This window comes from Phytophthora infestans, genomic scaffold (assembly GCF_000142945.1).
Source record: "Phytophthora infestans T30-4 supercont1.2 genomic scaffold, whole genome shotgun sequence".
Classification (NCBI taxonomy): Eukaryota; Oomycota; class Peronosporomycetes; order Peronosporales; family Peronosporaceae; genus Phytophthora; species Phytophthora infestans.
Window position 1 is genome coordinate 1,376,017 of NW_003303757.1, and position 13,363 is coordinate 1,389,379.

The window sequence follows — 13,363 nt, forward strand, 5'->3', positions numbered from 1 at the left end:
TATTCGGGCGATACAAGTTTGAGCTCCACCTAACATATCTTCCTTGGCGATTTCCAATCGAGGAAGTTTTTTCTCATTAGTGAGCGATGTTCGCCCAGACTGCAGATCATAACATCTGAACTTGTTCGCACTAAGGCGATTGGCGCGAATTTAATTAGCATGATTGCTTTCGATGCCAGCAAGTGTTCATGTTGAATCTCCATCAGTGCTAAGTGCGCAACAACATTCGTGATCCCATCCAGTTCAACAAATAAACGCCAATCCTCATCCGACAGTGCAGTAAATACAGAGATGTCATCACTTGGCTCAGGTGATTGAAAGTAGGCTCGAAAAGCTGGAAAATTCACAATCGATCGTTGCATTAGGCTTGACGCAGATGCAACACGGACGTCGACGTCAAGTAATGTAGATAGAACCGGTAATTTCAGGTATTTTGCAGGCTCTCAAGTCGATCTGCCCTTTGGGGAGTGGAGAAGTAGTTATTTAGTCTTCGTAACTTTCGAATAGCTTTGGACTCTTCCGGAAGTGCGCCGCCTTCAGTCACTACCAGTTTCTGCTTCTCCATTTGTTTGGTAAGTGGGTGTACCACGTAACCCGTTCTCACGCTCTCTCGTAACCCCAGCCCGTATGAAAGACACAAGCTTAAAATGTGCATGTGGCAATCCGTTGGCAGCGTGGCATCAAATTCTTTGGAAATCTTACGAGCGACAGGTGCTGTATCAGAGACACTGAACTTAGCCATTGCACCAATATCGATCCCATATCTTTCTTGACAGCCGTTAACAATCACTCTCCTTACTTCTTCAGCAGCGTGGGAGTCGTTTTTCACCGTCACCAGTAGCGAAATGTGATGCATGCGCCAGTTGTGATCGAGAAAGTTGACGGAAGCTCCAATTACACCCTTCTTTCCACAACTAGTGTACGTGTCGTGCATCAGTGTCAAAAATGCTTGACCATTTAACCGCTGAAACTCGTCGTGTAAGAAGCGGTTAGTCAGTGTTGTATAGCGATCATAAGATGCATCGAGGAGATCATTGTGTGTCGAAGGTGATAAAATCGTGAGTTGCTCCTTGCCTGTTACAAACCGAAGGCAAGAGCGAAACGCCTCAGATGTGACTAAATTGTAGGGCAGTCCTAACCAGTATTACCAAATAGCATTAGTATCAATACATGACATAAGACAGTAACTCGCATTATATACTACATACCGTCTGAGACAAGCCAGTTCGAAACTGCGATGTTGATTGCCTTGTTTGTAGGGCACCACAACATCTTTAGGGGGCCTGCTCAGGTCTTTGGTCCAGCCTCCTTTGCCTTGACACGCTTACTAGGTTGTTGCCTGGATATTAAATCCGACAGTCGTTTTTTTGCACGATTGCCTATCTTATTTATCTCCTTCTTACCCAAGGGGTGATCTGGATGCATCGTTCGCACATGAACCTTGGCATTTGACGTGTTCGAGCACCTCAACAAACCGACCTCCCAATGCGACGGGCTACTTGCAGGCTGGCTATCGGCCGTACATAGCAAGCAGACCGATGTAAACGAAGATTGGCTGCGCCCGCGAGACTGTTTGTACGGCTTAGCAAGGTCGTGGATAATTGACCAAACTGCGTCCCTGGCGTTAGGCCGAGAGTGGTGCTCCACATAAACAGGTACCCCATGCGTGTCATACTCTGGTAGAGCTGATGGCGATGTTGCATTTGTTCCACAGGAATCATTAGGATGTCGCGACGCTGGCGGTGTGCTACGCAGGTTATTGACGGGCGAAACAGCAGAAGCACCAGTTTCTTTTACCGTAATATCTTGGCCCAACTGGCGGCGGAGGTCCTAGGTACTGATGTAGACAATCAGTACTACAGAATCTAATGCAGACAAATAAACACAACGCATTGAGTCTCACGACATGTATGGTAAAATACATGTGCACGGTAGCTTTACCGTTTTTCTAGTGTAGCATCAGCGTAGACGTCGTTGCTACACAAATGATGAACACCTTTCCGACAGACACAACACGGCGACACTACTGATAGTTCTGGACAGCAGCAATGAATGGCAGCACACTTCATTATCTCGAGCCACGACGTGTACAAACGCCCTCAAGTCAGAGCTTAACGGTTGAGAGGTGGTTGACTAAACCTTGAATGACACAAGGAGCCTTGTTTTATTTTGGTAGAGATGACTGGTGTTCAAACCTCTGCATCTCTTGGAGATCGGGGTGGGGCTATTACTATTATTATCGCTTGATTATAGTAATTTTGTGGAGCTTAAGAATACTACATTGTGACTATTATTGTAATTGTTTAATAGGTCGAATTAGTAGTCACGATATTATTTATTATTACAGAGTGTTAGCAGATATCATTATACTAGCAATTCCTGCGTGTAGCCTATCTTGTGCGGCACAGTATTAATACATGTAATAGGAACAACATACTACTTCCTCCGTCCGAAAATATAAGGCATGTTTTAGAGTTAAAATCGTTTTAGCGTCAAAAGCGCGTTTTATTGGTGTCTGATTGGTCTAAAACATGCGTCAAAGCACGGCGGTTCTTCTGGTGCTTTTCGCTCGCATTTTGAATGAGTGGTTGACGAGCTATGGTCGTTCCAAAACGGCCACATTCTTCATTTTTCCTTTTATTCTTCGCAACAAGTCCAGATGAGCTCTAACACCGACGGCGCGCGCTGTAAAAGGAAGAACCTCACGTCAGAAGAGCGTGCTCAAGTCGTCGCAGCTCTTCTGCGCTCAAGCGTAAACTTGCAGCCGCCCAAAGCAGAGTTCGCCGCCTGTGCAGTCCGTTTTAGCTGTAGCGAGCGCCAGATCGCGCGGCTGTGGCAGCGAGTGGCCCAGGATATTCATGAAGGCAAATCTATCAACTACTCCAGCGGCAGAAAGGGGAAAGCGGCCGCAAGTCAAGGCTAACGGAGGAGTTCCGCCTCGACCTTAACCACGCCATCGCACTTACGCCGCTTGAAGACAGAACCAGCATTCGTACTTTAGCTGACTCCCTCGGTATGTCTGTATCTACTCTGCATGACTATTTTCTCTCGGGGGTGTTCAGATGCCACACAGCATGCCTGAAACCGATGCTAAGTGACGAGCAGAGAGTTGCTCGAGTTCGGTTTGCCTCTGGATTTGTTCAGAAGACGGGAAGACATGGGCTGCAGATCGACAATATGATGGAGTATGTGCACCTGGATGAAAAGTGGTTTTATTTAGCTAAGGAGAAGCAGCGCTTCTATTCGGCTGAGCACGAGGAGGATCCCCATACGACGGTCAAGAACAAGAATTATATCGTTAAAGTTATGTTTCTTGTTGCTGTGGCTCGCCCACGTTGGGATCCTAGGCAACATAAAGTGTGGGATGGAAAAATTGGCTTGTGGCCATTTGCTATCTACGAACCGGCCGAGCGTTCAAGCAAGAATCGGCCTGCGGGGACGTTGGAACTGAAGACATACGCAGTGACTCGTGACATCTATCGGCAGTGTCTTTGCCGGTCGGTCATTCCCTGCATTAAGGCCCTTTGGCCTTCGGGCAAGCGAGTCATCTTGCATCACGACAACGCAAAACCCCATGTGGCTGCAGATGATCCTGCTGTACTTGCGGCATGTGCGGAGGGCGGGTGGAGGATGCGCCTTCAGCCACAACCTGCTAATTCACCGGATTTTAATGCTCTCGACCTCGGTTTTTTTAGCTCCATACAGTCGCTCCAGCACAAGAAGAAGGCTAAAACTATCGAAGATCTGGTCAACAATGTCAACGAAGCCTTCAAGCAGCTTCATTACAGCGCTCTAGATAGAGTTTTCGTTTCTCTACAATCTGTGCTGATGGCTTCTATGGACGTTGACGGAAGCAACAAGTACGCCATCCCCCATCTTTCGAAAGCCACGTTGACGGATAGCCGTGGTCTTCTCCCGCAGTCCCTAGCTTGTAGTGACAGAATCTATCAGAAGGCAATAAATCTGCTAAGTTCGGCTGATACGAACCGAACTTAGTCTAATATTTTTGGACAGTGTTATGTGTGGCGCTGGTCTTATATTTTCGGACGGAGGAAGTATCTAAATAGCACGCCCAGTTTGGGCGGCCCAAACTCTAAAATTTGAGCGAGCTACAGCCACCGACGTGGGTGCGTGATCTAATGTGGCGCGAAGTGTACAGTACATCTTGAATAATGTAACAGAAAGCTGGGGAGGCTCCACTGGAGTCTGTTCACATCATTCTGATTACAGATACTACGTAAGAAGTATTAAAGAATCTTCAAGAACAAAAGTTTATTCGCTGTTTGCTTTATAATTGATGTTGACTCACCGAATTGACTGCGAATTTTACTTAACCTCGTTGACCAGCTCGTCCTTGGCCTCGTACGCTTTGATGTTGGCCATGGTGGTGTGGCCGATGTTGTCCAGGGCCTCCTTTGTGAAGAAAGCCTGGTGGCCCGTGATGATCACGTTGGGGAACGTGAAGAGACGAGCAAGGGTTTCGTCAGCAATAATTGCACCCGAACGGTCCGAGTAGAAGTAATCGCCCTCACCCTCGAACACATCCAGACCGACTGCACCAATCTTGCCGCTCTTGAGCCCTTCGACGAGAGCCTTGGTCTCAATTAGGCCACCACGACTGGTGTTGATCAGCATCACGCCGTGCTTCATCTTGGCAATGCTGTCAGCATTAATGGTGTGCTTGGTCGACGGGAACAGAGGGCAGTGCAACGAGATGATGTCCGAGCGAGCCCAGATCTCGTCCTGGCTGACGTACTCAACGCCGTAGCTCAGAGCCTCGGGGCTCTGCACCACGTCGTAGGCAAGAACCTTGCAGCCAAAGCCAGCGGCAATGCGGGCGAAGAGGGCTCCGATCTTACCCGTACCCACAACACCGATAGTCTTGCCGTGGAGGTCAAACCCCAACAGACCGGCCAAGCGGAAGTTCTGTTCGCGCGTGCGGTTGTACGAGCGGTGGATCTTGCGGTTTAGCGTCAGCATTAGAGCCGCAGCGTGCTCAGCCACAGCGAATGGCGAGTACGCAGGCACACGGATCACTGGCATCTCCAGCTCCTTAGCGACCTTGAGGTTGATCATGTCGAAGCCAGCACAACGCAGGAACATGACCTTAGTGCCACCAGAAGCAAGGACGCGCAGAGCCGCCTCGTCGGCAACGTCGTTGACAAAGATGCAGACACCTTCGCAGCCCTCGGCCAATCTGGCTGACGTGGAGTCTAGACGCGGGGTGAAGAACTTAAGCTCGTGCTGGGGGGTGATGCCATCCTCTTTGGCAACCCGCTCGATCGACTCGATGTCATAGCTGTGGGTGGAAAAGAAGGCGATCTTCATTGCGACTGAGAGGGAGAGCAGAAGTGAGCTGTTTGAGGCAAAATCAGGAATGACAAGCAGTGGATTAATGGATCGATGGGTCGGGTACGTGTTATTATAGTAACACCTTGTTACGAGTATCCGCTAGCAGAATCATTGGGGCTCACTATGATGGCAGGTATGTCAACAGCTTCAAGGATCGTTTTGCAAAAAAACGCAGCGCCTGGTACAGTTTTAACAGCTAAGTAGCTGCGCTTTGTTTCGTAAAAACTTCGATTTATCTGTAAAATTGCGAAAAATTGAGCTAATTCTATCATATACGAATTAATTATAAATTGCTATCCATTTAGCTGAGACACGTGGTGTTCGACTCACATTCGCTCGAGCATGCCGAAACAAGATGTGCCCGTCGTAAGCCTGCTCCTGGAGCGTCAGAGCCACCACCCGCTGCTGGAGGGGTTTCCGACGGCGACACGTATTGGTGAGCTGCCCCTGTACCTCGGCGAAGCTGGCGCTGCGCAGGTAAGCGGCGATGCAACAATTGCTAGCCTTATCTTTCAGTAACAAAAAAACAATTGGCACAGGACGCAGAGTTCCTGGAGACCAACAAGATTCAAGCAGTCGTCGCACTGGGTACTGGCAATCTTACCGTGAAGGTCGGAGTCATTGCATGTCGCTGCAATTACCATGCAAAAGGATCTCACAGGGTGCCTCTGCTCCAAATTGTAGCCATGCGAGATGCTGCTGATCGATATCCTGGACATGGAGGAAGAACTACTACTACCGCACTTCGATGAGTGCATTAATTTCATAAAGAGGCACCTAAAGAATGAAGACGCACCGGTAGCAGTTCTTGTGCACTGCGTGTACGGTCAGTCCCGCAGTGCTGCCATTTGCGTCGCGTCTCTGATGGCTATTCAAGGCAAGACGCTACTGGAGGCGTATGACGAGGTGCAGGAAGCTCGGCCATGCATCTCGATTAATCCTGGTTTCCTAAGACAACTTGAAATGTTTGAGAGGATGGAAAACAACCCGGATATTATGGGTAGTACACCTGCACATGCTGAGTTGCGAACGATGATGGCAAAACGGCAGCGAATGAAAACGGGAGTAGCTGATATTGTCACCAGTCCCGTACTCGTACGCCCGGGGAGCTCAATATGCTGCCGAAAATGCAACTATGTGCTGTGTACGACAAGAAACCAGGTACAACGAGACTTGCAAATCTTGCCTCCCTAAACGCAATCTGACAGTGCTCGACGCCCCACTGGCTGCAGTTGACACATAACCCAGCCAACGGAGGAAACTGTGTCGGCATCTACGTCGAGCCGATGCATTGGATGACGAAGAATTCGGGTTTTGTGACGAGTAACGATGGCAAGCTTCTCTGCCCGTCGTGCAACGCCAAACTTGGCTCGTGGAACTGGATTGGAGTCAAGTACGCATGGCTAATTTTTTTTCTTGATCTGTTGCGTATTTTTAACGCCTTTTGAACTTGTTGTGCGTATCAGGTGCAACTGCAAGTGCTTCATCAGTCCGTTGTTTCAGTTGGTCCCCAGTAGAACTCATAGTCGCGTGCTTTAGCCTGCACCACCAGAATTGCGATAAACGGACGAGGCGTTTTCATGTATGAGCGAGGCCATCGGTATCAATAGTCAAGCTGCCAACTCGTTTTGTCACCGAACGCTTAGTCTCTTCTGTGGCGAAAACGAGAAACCTTTATACCCCTAAATCGAGGCACTCATGGCTTCATTCTTCATCCTTTTTAATACTACGGTAGTTGAAGATTTTTGCTACTGTACTTGTCGATCAGCCTGCGTCCAGACCACTCTTGTATTATTGGATAGGTTTCTTTTTACTTCGAAGTTCGAAGTACGAGCTACGGCAGATTTGGAAGCGGGATACTGTACGGCATACGGTCGTAGTTTTGATTAACACCCAGTCTGGGATCGCCCCTACAGCAAAAGAGATCACAAAACCCAGGTATTAAACGCGTCAGCACAGCACGAACGAAGGAATAACTCCTCAACGACGCAACTCACTCTCTAGGTGGGAGCAGTGGCTCCTCCTTCCGGTACATCCGTCCAGGGCTCCGCAACGTCAGCATTGTGAGGTCCTGTGAGCAGTTAGCCGAGGTAGGACAGCAGTTGTCGATGCATGGAGTGCCAGGGGTCTTCACTGACGTAAGCTCGAACACCTCGGGACGGGTATCGCCTCTCGGCGTAAGGTCTCCAGCGCGAAAATTACAGTAGCCATCCTTGCAGTACCCATGTCGCGAGCAGAACGCTGCCACGTCCACTCGCTGCTTCATGCTGCAGCCAATTCGCACCAAGCACTGACCAAGTTTACTGTCAAGCACGATACGACATATCGTCAGGAGTTCCGACGGCGCACAGGAGTGCAACCGCCACCGCCAGGGGGCACACACCTGTAGCACGGACAGAGATAGCGCCGCGGATCCTGGTACTGCACGGGGCAGTCCATCCGACACGCCTTCACTTGATCAGACAGACATCCTTTCCCCAGCACAACGTAGAGTTAGATTGGCATCGCTCTACCTGCCGTCAACGCCTTGCCCTCTTTTTCGGCAAATAAGTGTCGCGCGAAGTGGCGGCTTTCACTTATTACCTGTCGAGACCTGATGCACCTTGGGCAGCGCCACCTTCAAAATCAAGGCCACGTCAGCCACTTTTGTGCAAAGCAGAGACCACCCAGCGATGGGTGCAAAAACCATTTTCCGATGCGACGAACGAGAGGAAGTGATTACGCGCTGGCGCCAACACTCCCTCTATCTCCATCATCACCCGACGGTATGCAGGAATTCACTTGCCTGGGATAGCGCTTGCGGGGCCTGCATCACGAGGAGCAGCGTTGCGAGCAGCACCGCGAGAGCTATGGCTCGAGTCTGCTTTCGAGCCATCTTACGCATTTTCGGGAAAATCGGCGGCGTTTCGCAGAATCGCTGACAAGCGTAGTACACATGGACCTTTTCCTTGCCAATGATTCATTGGACAGATTGTTTACGTACCAAATTGGACAAAAATATTTTGAAAATACAAGTGCCGTAATATGAGGGCAAATGTGGCAATTTTGAGTCTCTAACAGGCTGTGATTCAAAAAAATGATTGCAGAAGAATAGAGAAGCTACTTATTGGTATTGTAATTGAGGGATCATAGGCTCGACCTCACTTGTCTTTCTCTTATAAGCTTAAAATAACCTTTTGCAAATTTGACTGACCATGGGAAATGCCGCGGATTTCATTGACGCAAACTGGCACTTTTCGAGTGACTCAAGTCTGTGTCACAGAGTTTCTGCTCGCTCCTTTTACCGTACAACTGTTGTACGTGTACATTTACTCCGCAGTGTGTGCTTGCAACCGCCGACAGCACTGAAAATCTTCCAACTCGTAGTTTTTGCGCGTAAGCTCGCGTGCAGTACTGTACTACGAATCCACTCATTCGCACTGACGAGATATTTACCCGTGTTGGATGGACACCGTGAGTGCAGCCATCCTTCTTCAGCTGCGGCAGCCAAAACTGCCGGTCCAGCCGAACATTGGTGACGTCCTCCTTCGCCCACAGTTGCAGCTCACTGCGTTCCAAAAATGAGCGCTCCGCCTGCGGTTGCTTTTTCAGAAATTTGTCGCTGAAATCAAAAAATCTCATTTGGCGGTTGCAGCAACGGGCGCATCGCGCAACTGCCGACAGCGCACACAACTCAAACGACCTCGGACCGAAGCAGCAAGCAGGCACCCGAAAGGACAGAAAGAATCTCACCCACAATGGAGACGACGTTTGCGCGCGTGCCAAAGCTGCACGATGAGGTTCCAGCTCTGGGCTTGATGTTCCCGTCCCAGTACGAGCGCGATTGGGTGCGTCATGGCCACAGAGGATGCTTCTGACTTTCACGCTAACGATTAGTGGCGTTTTGATCCGTCCAGGTGGTCTCGTGGGAGCCTGGCTTCTGCAAAGAGTCGTTGCCCGTGGCTGTCGCGCTCTGCGCCGCCTACTGCGTCATGTGCTTCGCCGGCCGCCGCATCATGCGCGACGTCAAGCCCTTCAACCTCAAAGTGTACGTTTTGGTGCTCTGCTGACTCTCGTTCTCTTGGAGTTTGTATCCGATTCGAAACTGACGATGGATACGCTGCTTATTTGCACTGCTGTAGTCCCTTGGCACTCTGGAACCTGGGGCTGGCAGTATTCAGCGCCATCGGCGCATCCCGAACGGTGCCTTTCCTTATCAACACCATCTATCGCCGTGGCGTGTACCACTCGGTGTGTGCGCCACCCACACCCCACTACGGCCATGGCCCCGTGGCTCTCTGGGTCATGCTCTTCATCTTCTCCAAGGTGCCCGAGCTCGTGGACACAGCCTTCATCGTGCTGCGTAAGAAGCCGCTCATCTTCCTGCACTGGTATCATCATATCACCGTGCTGCTCTTCTGCTGGCACGCTTTCGCCACGCTCTCAGCTAGGTAAGAGAAGTCTTGTGAAGTTATTCTGGTGGTGCAGGGGTCCCGCTTCTGTGCTCTCTACTCTCTTTAAGCATTGTGTGCTGACCTTCGTTTTGCCATCTGTTGTTTACAGCGGAATTTACTTTGTGGCGATGAACTACTCGGTGCACGCCGTCATGTATTTCTACTACTTCCTCACGGCTTGCGGCTACCGACCTCGCTGGGCGCGTCTCGTGACGATCTTCCAGCTGAGCCAGATGGTCGTCGGCATCGCTGTCTGTGGCCTCAACGTGTACTACATGAAGCAGGGTGACGAATGCAGTGTGGACCCGGACAATCTCAAGTGGGGCATCATCATGTACTCGAGCTACTTTGCTCTTTTCCTAAAGTTCTTCATCGAGCGCTACCTGCTGCGCAGCGTGAAGAAGTCCGCCGAAAAAACAGCGAAGAAGACTCAGTAAGACACTTGGACAACACAAACATGATATGCGAAGGCTAGGATTGTACTTGAAGTAGTAGTGAGCTAGGCTAAACGATGATAAACTTTGGATTGACTTTTGCACCCATCGAGTCACGTCCGGGTCTTTGCACTGAAACCGCGTCGCAGACACATCATTTCTACACAAGTCGCTTTTTGTTGAAGCTGCGTTTCGTACTTATACGAGGGAATGACGTTGACGTCGTCGAGGCGAGCCCATCACCTCTTGCTAATTTGCTCGCCTCTCTTCTATCGACCACTCCAAGATTGACCGACACACCAGCTGCTATGGAAGGGGAGAAGGACCTGCTCCCTGCAGCCATGAGCACACCGGAGACGCACATTAAGCTAGCAGACCCGAACGAGGACACGTATTTTGGACGTGTGCGCAAGACGTTCTACATGCTGGACTTCCGCACCGCCTTCACGACCCAGCGCACGCTGCAGGATGCGCAGCAGCTGGTGGCGGCACACCGTCGTGGCGAGTTCGTGGACCCGGCCAAGCTCGAGCATGCGCAGCATGTGACACATGCCATCCTGCACCCGGACACTGGAGCGCCGGTCTTCACGCCGCTTCGCGCGTCCATGATCGTTCCAATTAATATGATCATGGACGGTGCCATGCTACTGGCCAGCAGTACGAAGACCACCATCTTCGCGCAATGGCTCAACCAAACCTACAACGCTCTGCACTACTACGCAAACCGCAACGCCTCCAACGAAGACACGGCAGAACAGCGCCTCGTGGCGTACGTAGGTGCCACTGCAAGCTCAGTGGGGGCATCACTTGGTATCCGACGTTTGGCTAGTCGAATGACGGACGCCAAATGGGCGCCGGCTGTTGCTCGCATGGGTCCATTTGCTGCAGTTGCTGCTGCCGATCTACTTAACATGGCAGTCATGAGGCAGAGCGAGTACCTCAAAGGCGTCCATGTGTACGACGAGAACGGAGACTACGTCGGAAAGTCAAGGAGATGTGGCGCATTGGCAGTTGCCTCGTGCGCTGCTGGCAGAATCTTCGCAGCAGCTCCGATCTTGCTGCTCCCACCGCTCATCATCTCGCGAATCGACAAGCACAGCTCGCTCTTGACGCGACCAAAGACGCGGTGGTTGCGTGTACCTACGCTGCTGGGACTTGTAGGCTGTGCTATCCAGTTTTCGGTGCCGCTGACGTTCGGACTCTTCCGGCAGACAGCGCAGCTGGACTCGAAGTACTTGGAACCGGAACTGCAACACGCAAAACGTAAGCAAGATGGCCAACCTGTACGCGTCGTCACATACAATAAGGGAATCTGAGAGTGCTAAAGTGGAGTCTTTCGATAGTATTGCCAACACAGCACGAAGTCTCGATATACAATAGACCTCAACACCTACGGCCCCTCTTGTCGACAAGCATAACTCCACTGATTTACTAAAATAGACCCATGGTTTGCAAGCCAAGGATAGATAGCTCTGTCCATCATTAAACTACAATCAGCGATACCTACGCTGACGTCGTTCAGCATGGATGCCGATGATGCGGCTACTGCAGGTGACGGCAATGAAGCGAGCGAGCTGTTCAACCGGCAGTTGGATCAGCAGAAGCTGGTGGCGATGACAGCCCGAGTAGCTCAGCTACAAGATGAAGATGCCGAGTTACGTGCAAGACACGACAAACGCGAACAGGAGACGCACGAGTTCGTGGCTTATTTCCAGAAGGAAATCCAGACGCGAGACAAGCAACTCACAAAACTGAGCGAAGAACTCGCCGCAGCTCGACTAAGTCACGCACTGGCACTGGAACAACTGCAACAAGCTCGCGATGCGGAGCGGCAGCATTTGATCCAGCAGGCTGCTGCAAAGGAAGAAGCGGCTTCGGGGCAGGTTTTCTATCTGCGTGAGGAGCTTCATCAGCTCGAGCTCTTTCGAGAAATGAAGGACAGTATTGCCACAAAGATGAAGGATCTGGAGACGCAACTGACTCTGGAGAGAGAGCAAGCACGCGATACTACCAGCGCGCTTGAACGGAAATTCCTGGAGGAAAAGGCTCGTTTACAGAAGGAGCACGAGAAAAAAATTGAGATCGTCAAGCAACAAGCAAGGGAAGATGCACGCAATGGACTGGACGCCGACACTCGGAAGATCGTGACGGACAACAAGCGCATGGGTGAGGAATTGCGCTTCCAGCTGCAGATGACCGAAGAACTCCAGCGTGAGAAGCAACAGTTTGAAACACGAGCCAAGTCGTTGACTGTGGAGCTGCAACTCCAAGTCCAAAAGGAGGCAGGGTTTGCCAAACAAGCCCAGAGACAAGCTAGAGAACTCACTCAGTTGCGCTCTAGTCTGCGAGAAGCTGAACAGAAACTTGGCGCAGGTTTGGCTGCAGCATCGTGGGATGCTCATGCATACGCTGCCCGTCACGAGCGAGAGCGCGAGGAGTTGACGCTAGATGTGGAAGGCTTACGGAAGTTGCTGCGGCTCAAAAACCGCGAGCTACGAAACCTGAGACGACTAGCGCAAACTATCTTAACCCAGCGCACGGACGTTGAACAGTTCTTCCTGGACTCGCTTGAGCATGTCAAGCGTGAAATTGAAAGAGAACGCAAAGAGAAACACGAGCGGGAGACTGAGAATTACCATCGAGAAGTGAATTGCGCACACGGGATGAAACCCGGTCTGAGATTCCCGAAGTTAACATCCCCAACGAGTCATCAAAGCTCGGTATTACCCGGACCACCGCAGCATTTCACTGAAAAAGTTAATTTACGCCAACTCAGCTGGGAAGACCGAGAGCGAGTTCTTCGTCTTGTGTTTGCCAAGATTAACCATTCCCAGAGTTTTATCGACATGCAGGGTGATCTGCCTCCAGAATCTACTGAGGCTCCGACCAAACACTCACGTAGCCCGAACCAGAGAGAGAAACAGCGATCCACCGCGGTTTATTTCGCGACGGAGCCTCACAATGGACATAACGGACGCGCTACAGCAGATAGCAGCTCAATGGCGGATGACTCATTGAGCATGTCACTGAGCGGGATGCCAATCGTACCGCGAGCACCAACTCGTGGCAGCATCCGTAAAGGTAGATAGGTTACAAAAGAATGGTCGGATTTCTCCATCATTGCGTCGATCAACAAGTCTGCCA

At 50.8% G+C, this 13,363-nt stretch overlaps 6 protein-coding genes across 6 annotated transcripts; 4 read left to right on the forward strand and 2 right to left on the reverse strand.

Annotated features, from left to right (window-relative positions):
- Window positions 1–4,259: 4,259 nt before the first annotated feature.
- PITG_01408 (D-isomer specific 2-hydroxyacid dehydrogenase, putative) lies at window positions 4,260–5,363 on the reverse strand (the record flags this gene model as incomplete). Its single annotated transcript, XM_002908030.1, has 1 exon — window positions 4,260–5,363. The coding sequence occupies one exon, from the start codon at window positions 5,326–5,328 to the stop codon at window positions 4,327–4,329; it is 1,002 nt and encodes a 333-aa protein (XP_002908076.1).
- A 331-nt stretch (window positions 5,364–5,694) lies between these two features.
- PITG_01409 (uncharacterized protein) lies at window positions 5,695–6,891 on the forward strand (the record flags this gene model as incomplete). The annotated part of the gene is made up of 5 exons (XM_002908031.1): window positions 5,695–5,829; window positions 5,892–5,963; window positions 6,037–6,447; window positions 6,585–6,745; window positions 6,819–6,891. 5 exons carry the CDS (start codon window positions 5,695–5,697, stop codon window positions 6,889–6,891), a joined length of 852 nt encoding a protein of 283 aa, XP_002908077.1.
- Window positions 6,892–7,112: 221 nt separating this feature from the next.
- Window positions 7,113–8,283, reverse strand: PITG_01410 (uncharacterized protein; the record flags this gene model as incomplete). The annotated part of the gene is made up of 5 exons (XM_002908032.1): window positions 7,113–7,262; window positions 7,350–7,655; window positions 7,736–7,823; window positions 7,936–7,969; window positions 8,138–8,283. The coding sequence occupies 3 exons, from the start codon at window positions 7,789–7,791 to the stop codon at window positions 7,187–7,189; spliced, it is 438 nt and encodes a 145-aa protein (XP_002908078.1).
- Window positions 8,284–9,036: 753 nt separating this feature from the next.
- Window positions 9,037–10,222, forward strand: PITG_01411 (elongation of very long chain fatty acids protein, putative; the record flags this gene model as incomplete). Its single annotated transcript, XM_002908033.1, has 4 exons — window positions 9,037–9,179; window positions 9,249–9,379; window positions 9,474–9,782; window positions 9,895–10,222. 4 exons carry the CDS (start codon window positions 9,090–9,092, stop codon window positions 10,220–10,222), a joined length of 858 nt encoding a protein of 285 aa, XP_002908079.1.
- Window positions 10,223–10,527: 305 nt separating this feature from the next.
- Window positions 10,528–11,535, forward strand: PITG_01412 (Mitochondrial Tricarboxylate Carrier (MTC) Family; the record flags this gene model as incomplete). Its single annotated transcript, XM_002908034.1, has 1 exon — window positions 10,528–11,535. One exon carries the CDS (start codon window positions 10,528–10,530, stop codon window positions 11,533–11,535), a length of 1,008 nt encoding a protein of 335 aa, XP_002908080.1.
- A 207-nt stretch (window positions 11,536–11,742) lies between these two features.
- On the forward strand, window positions 11,743–13,308 carry PITG_01413 (uncharacterized protein; the record flags this gene model as incomplete). Its single annotated transcript, XM_002908035.1, has 1 exon — window positions 11,743–13,308. One exon carries the CDS (start codon window positions 11,743–11,745, stop codon window positions 13,306–13,308), a length of 1,566 nt encoding a protein of 521 aa, XP_002908081.1.
- Between the last annotated feature and the right edge of the window lie 55 nt (window positions 13,309–13,363).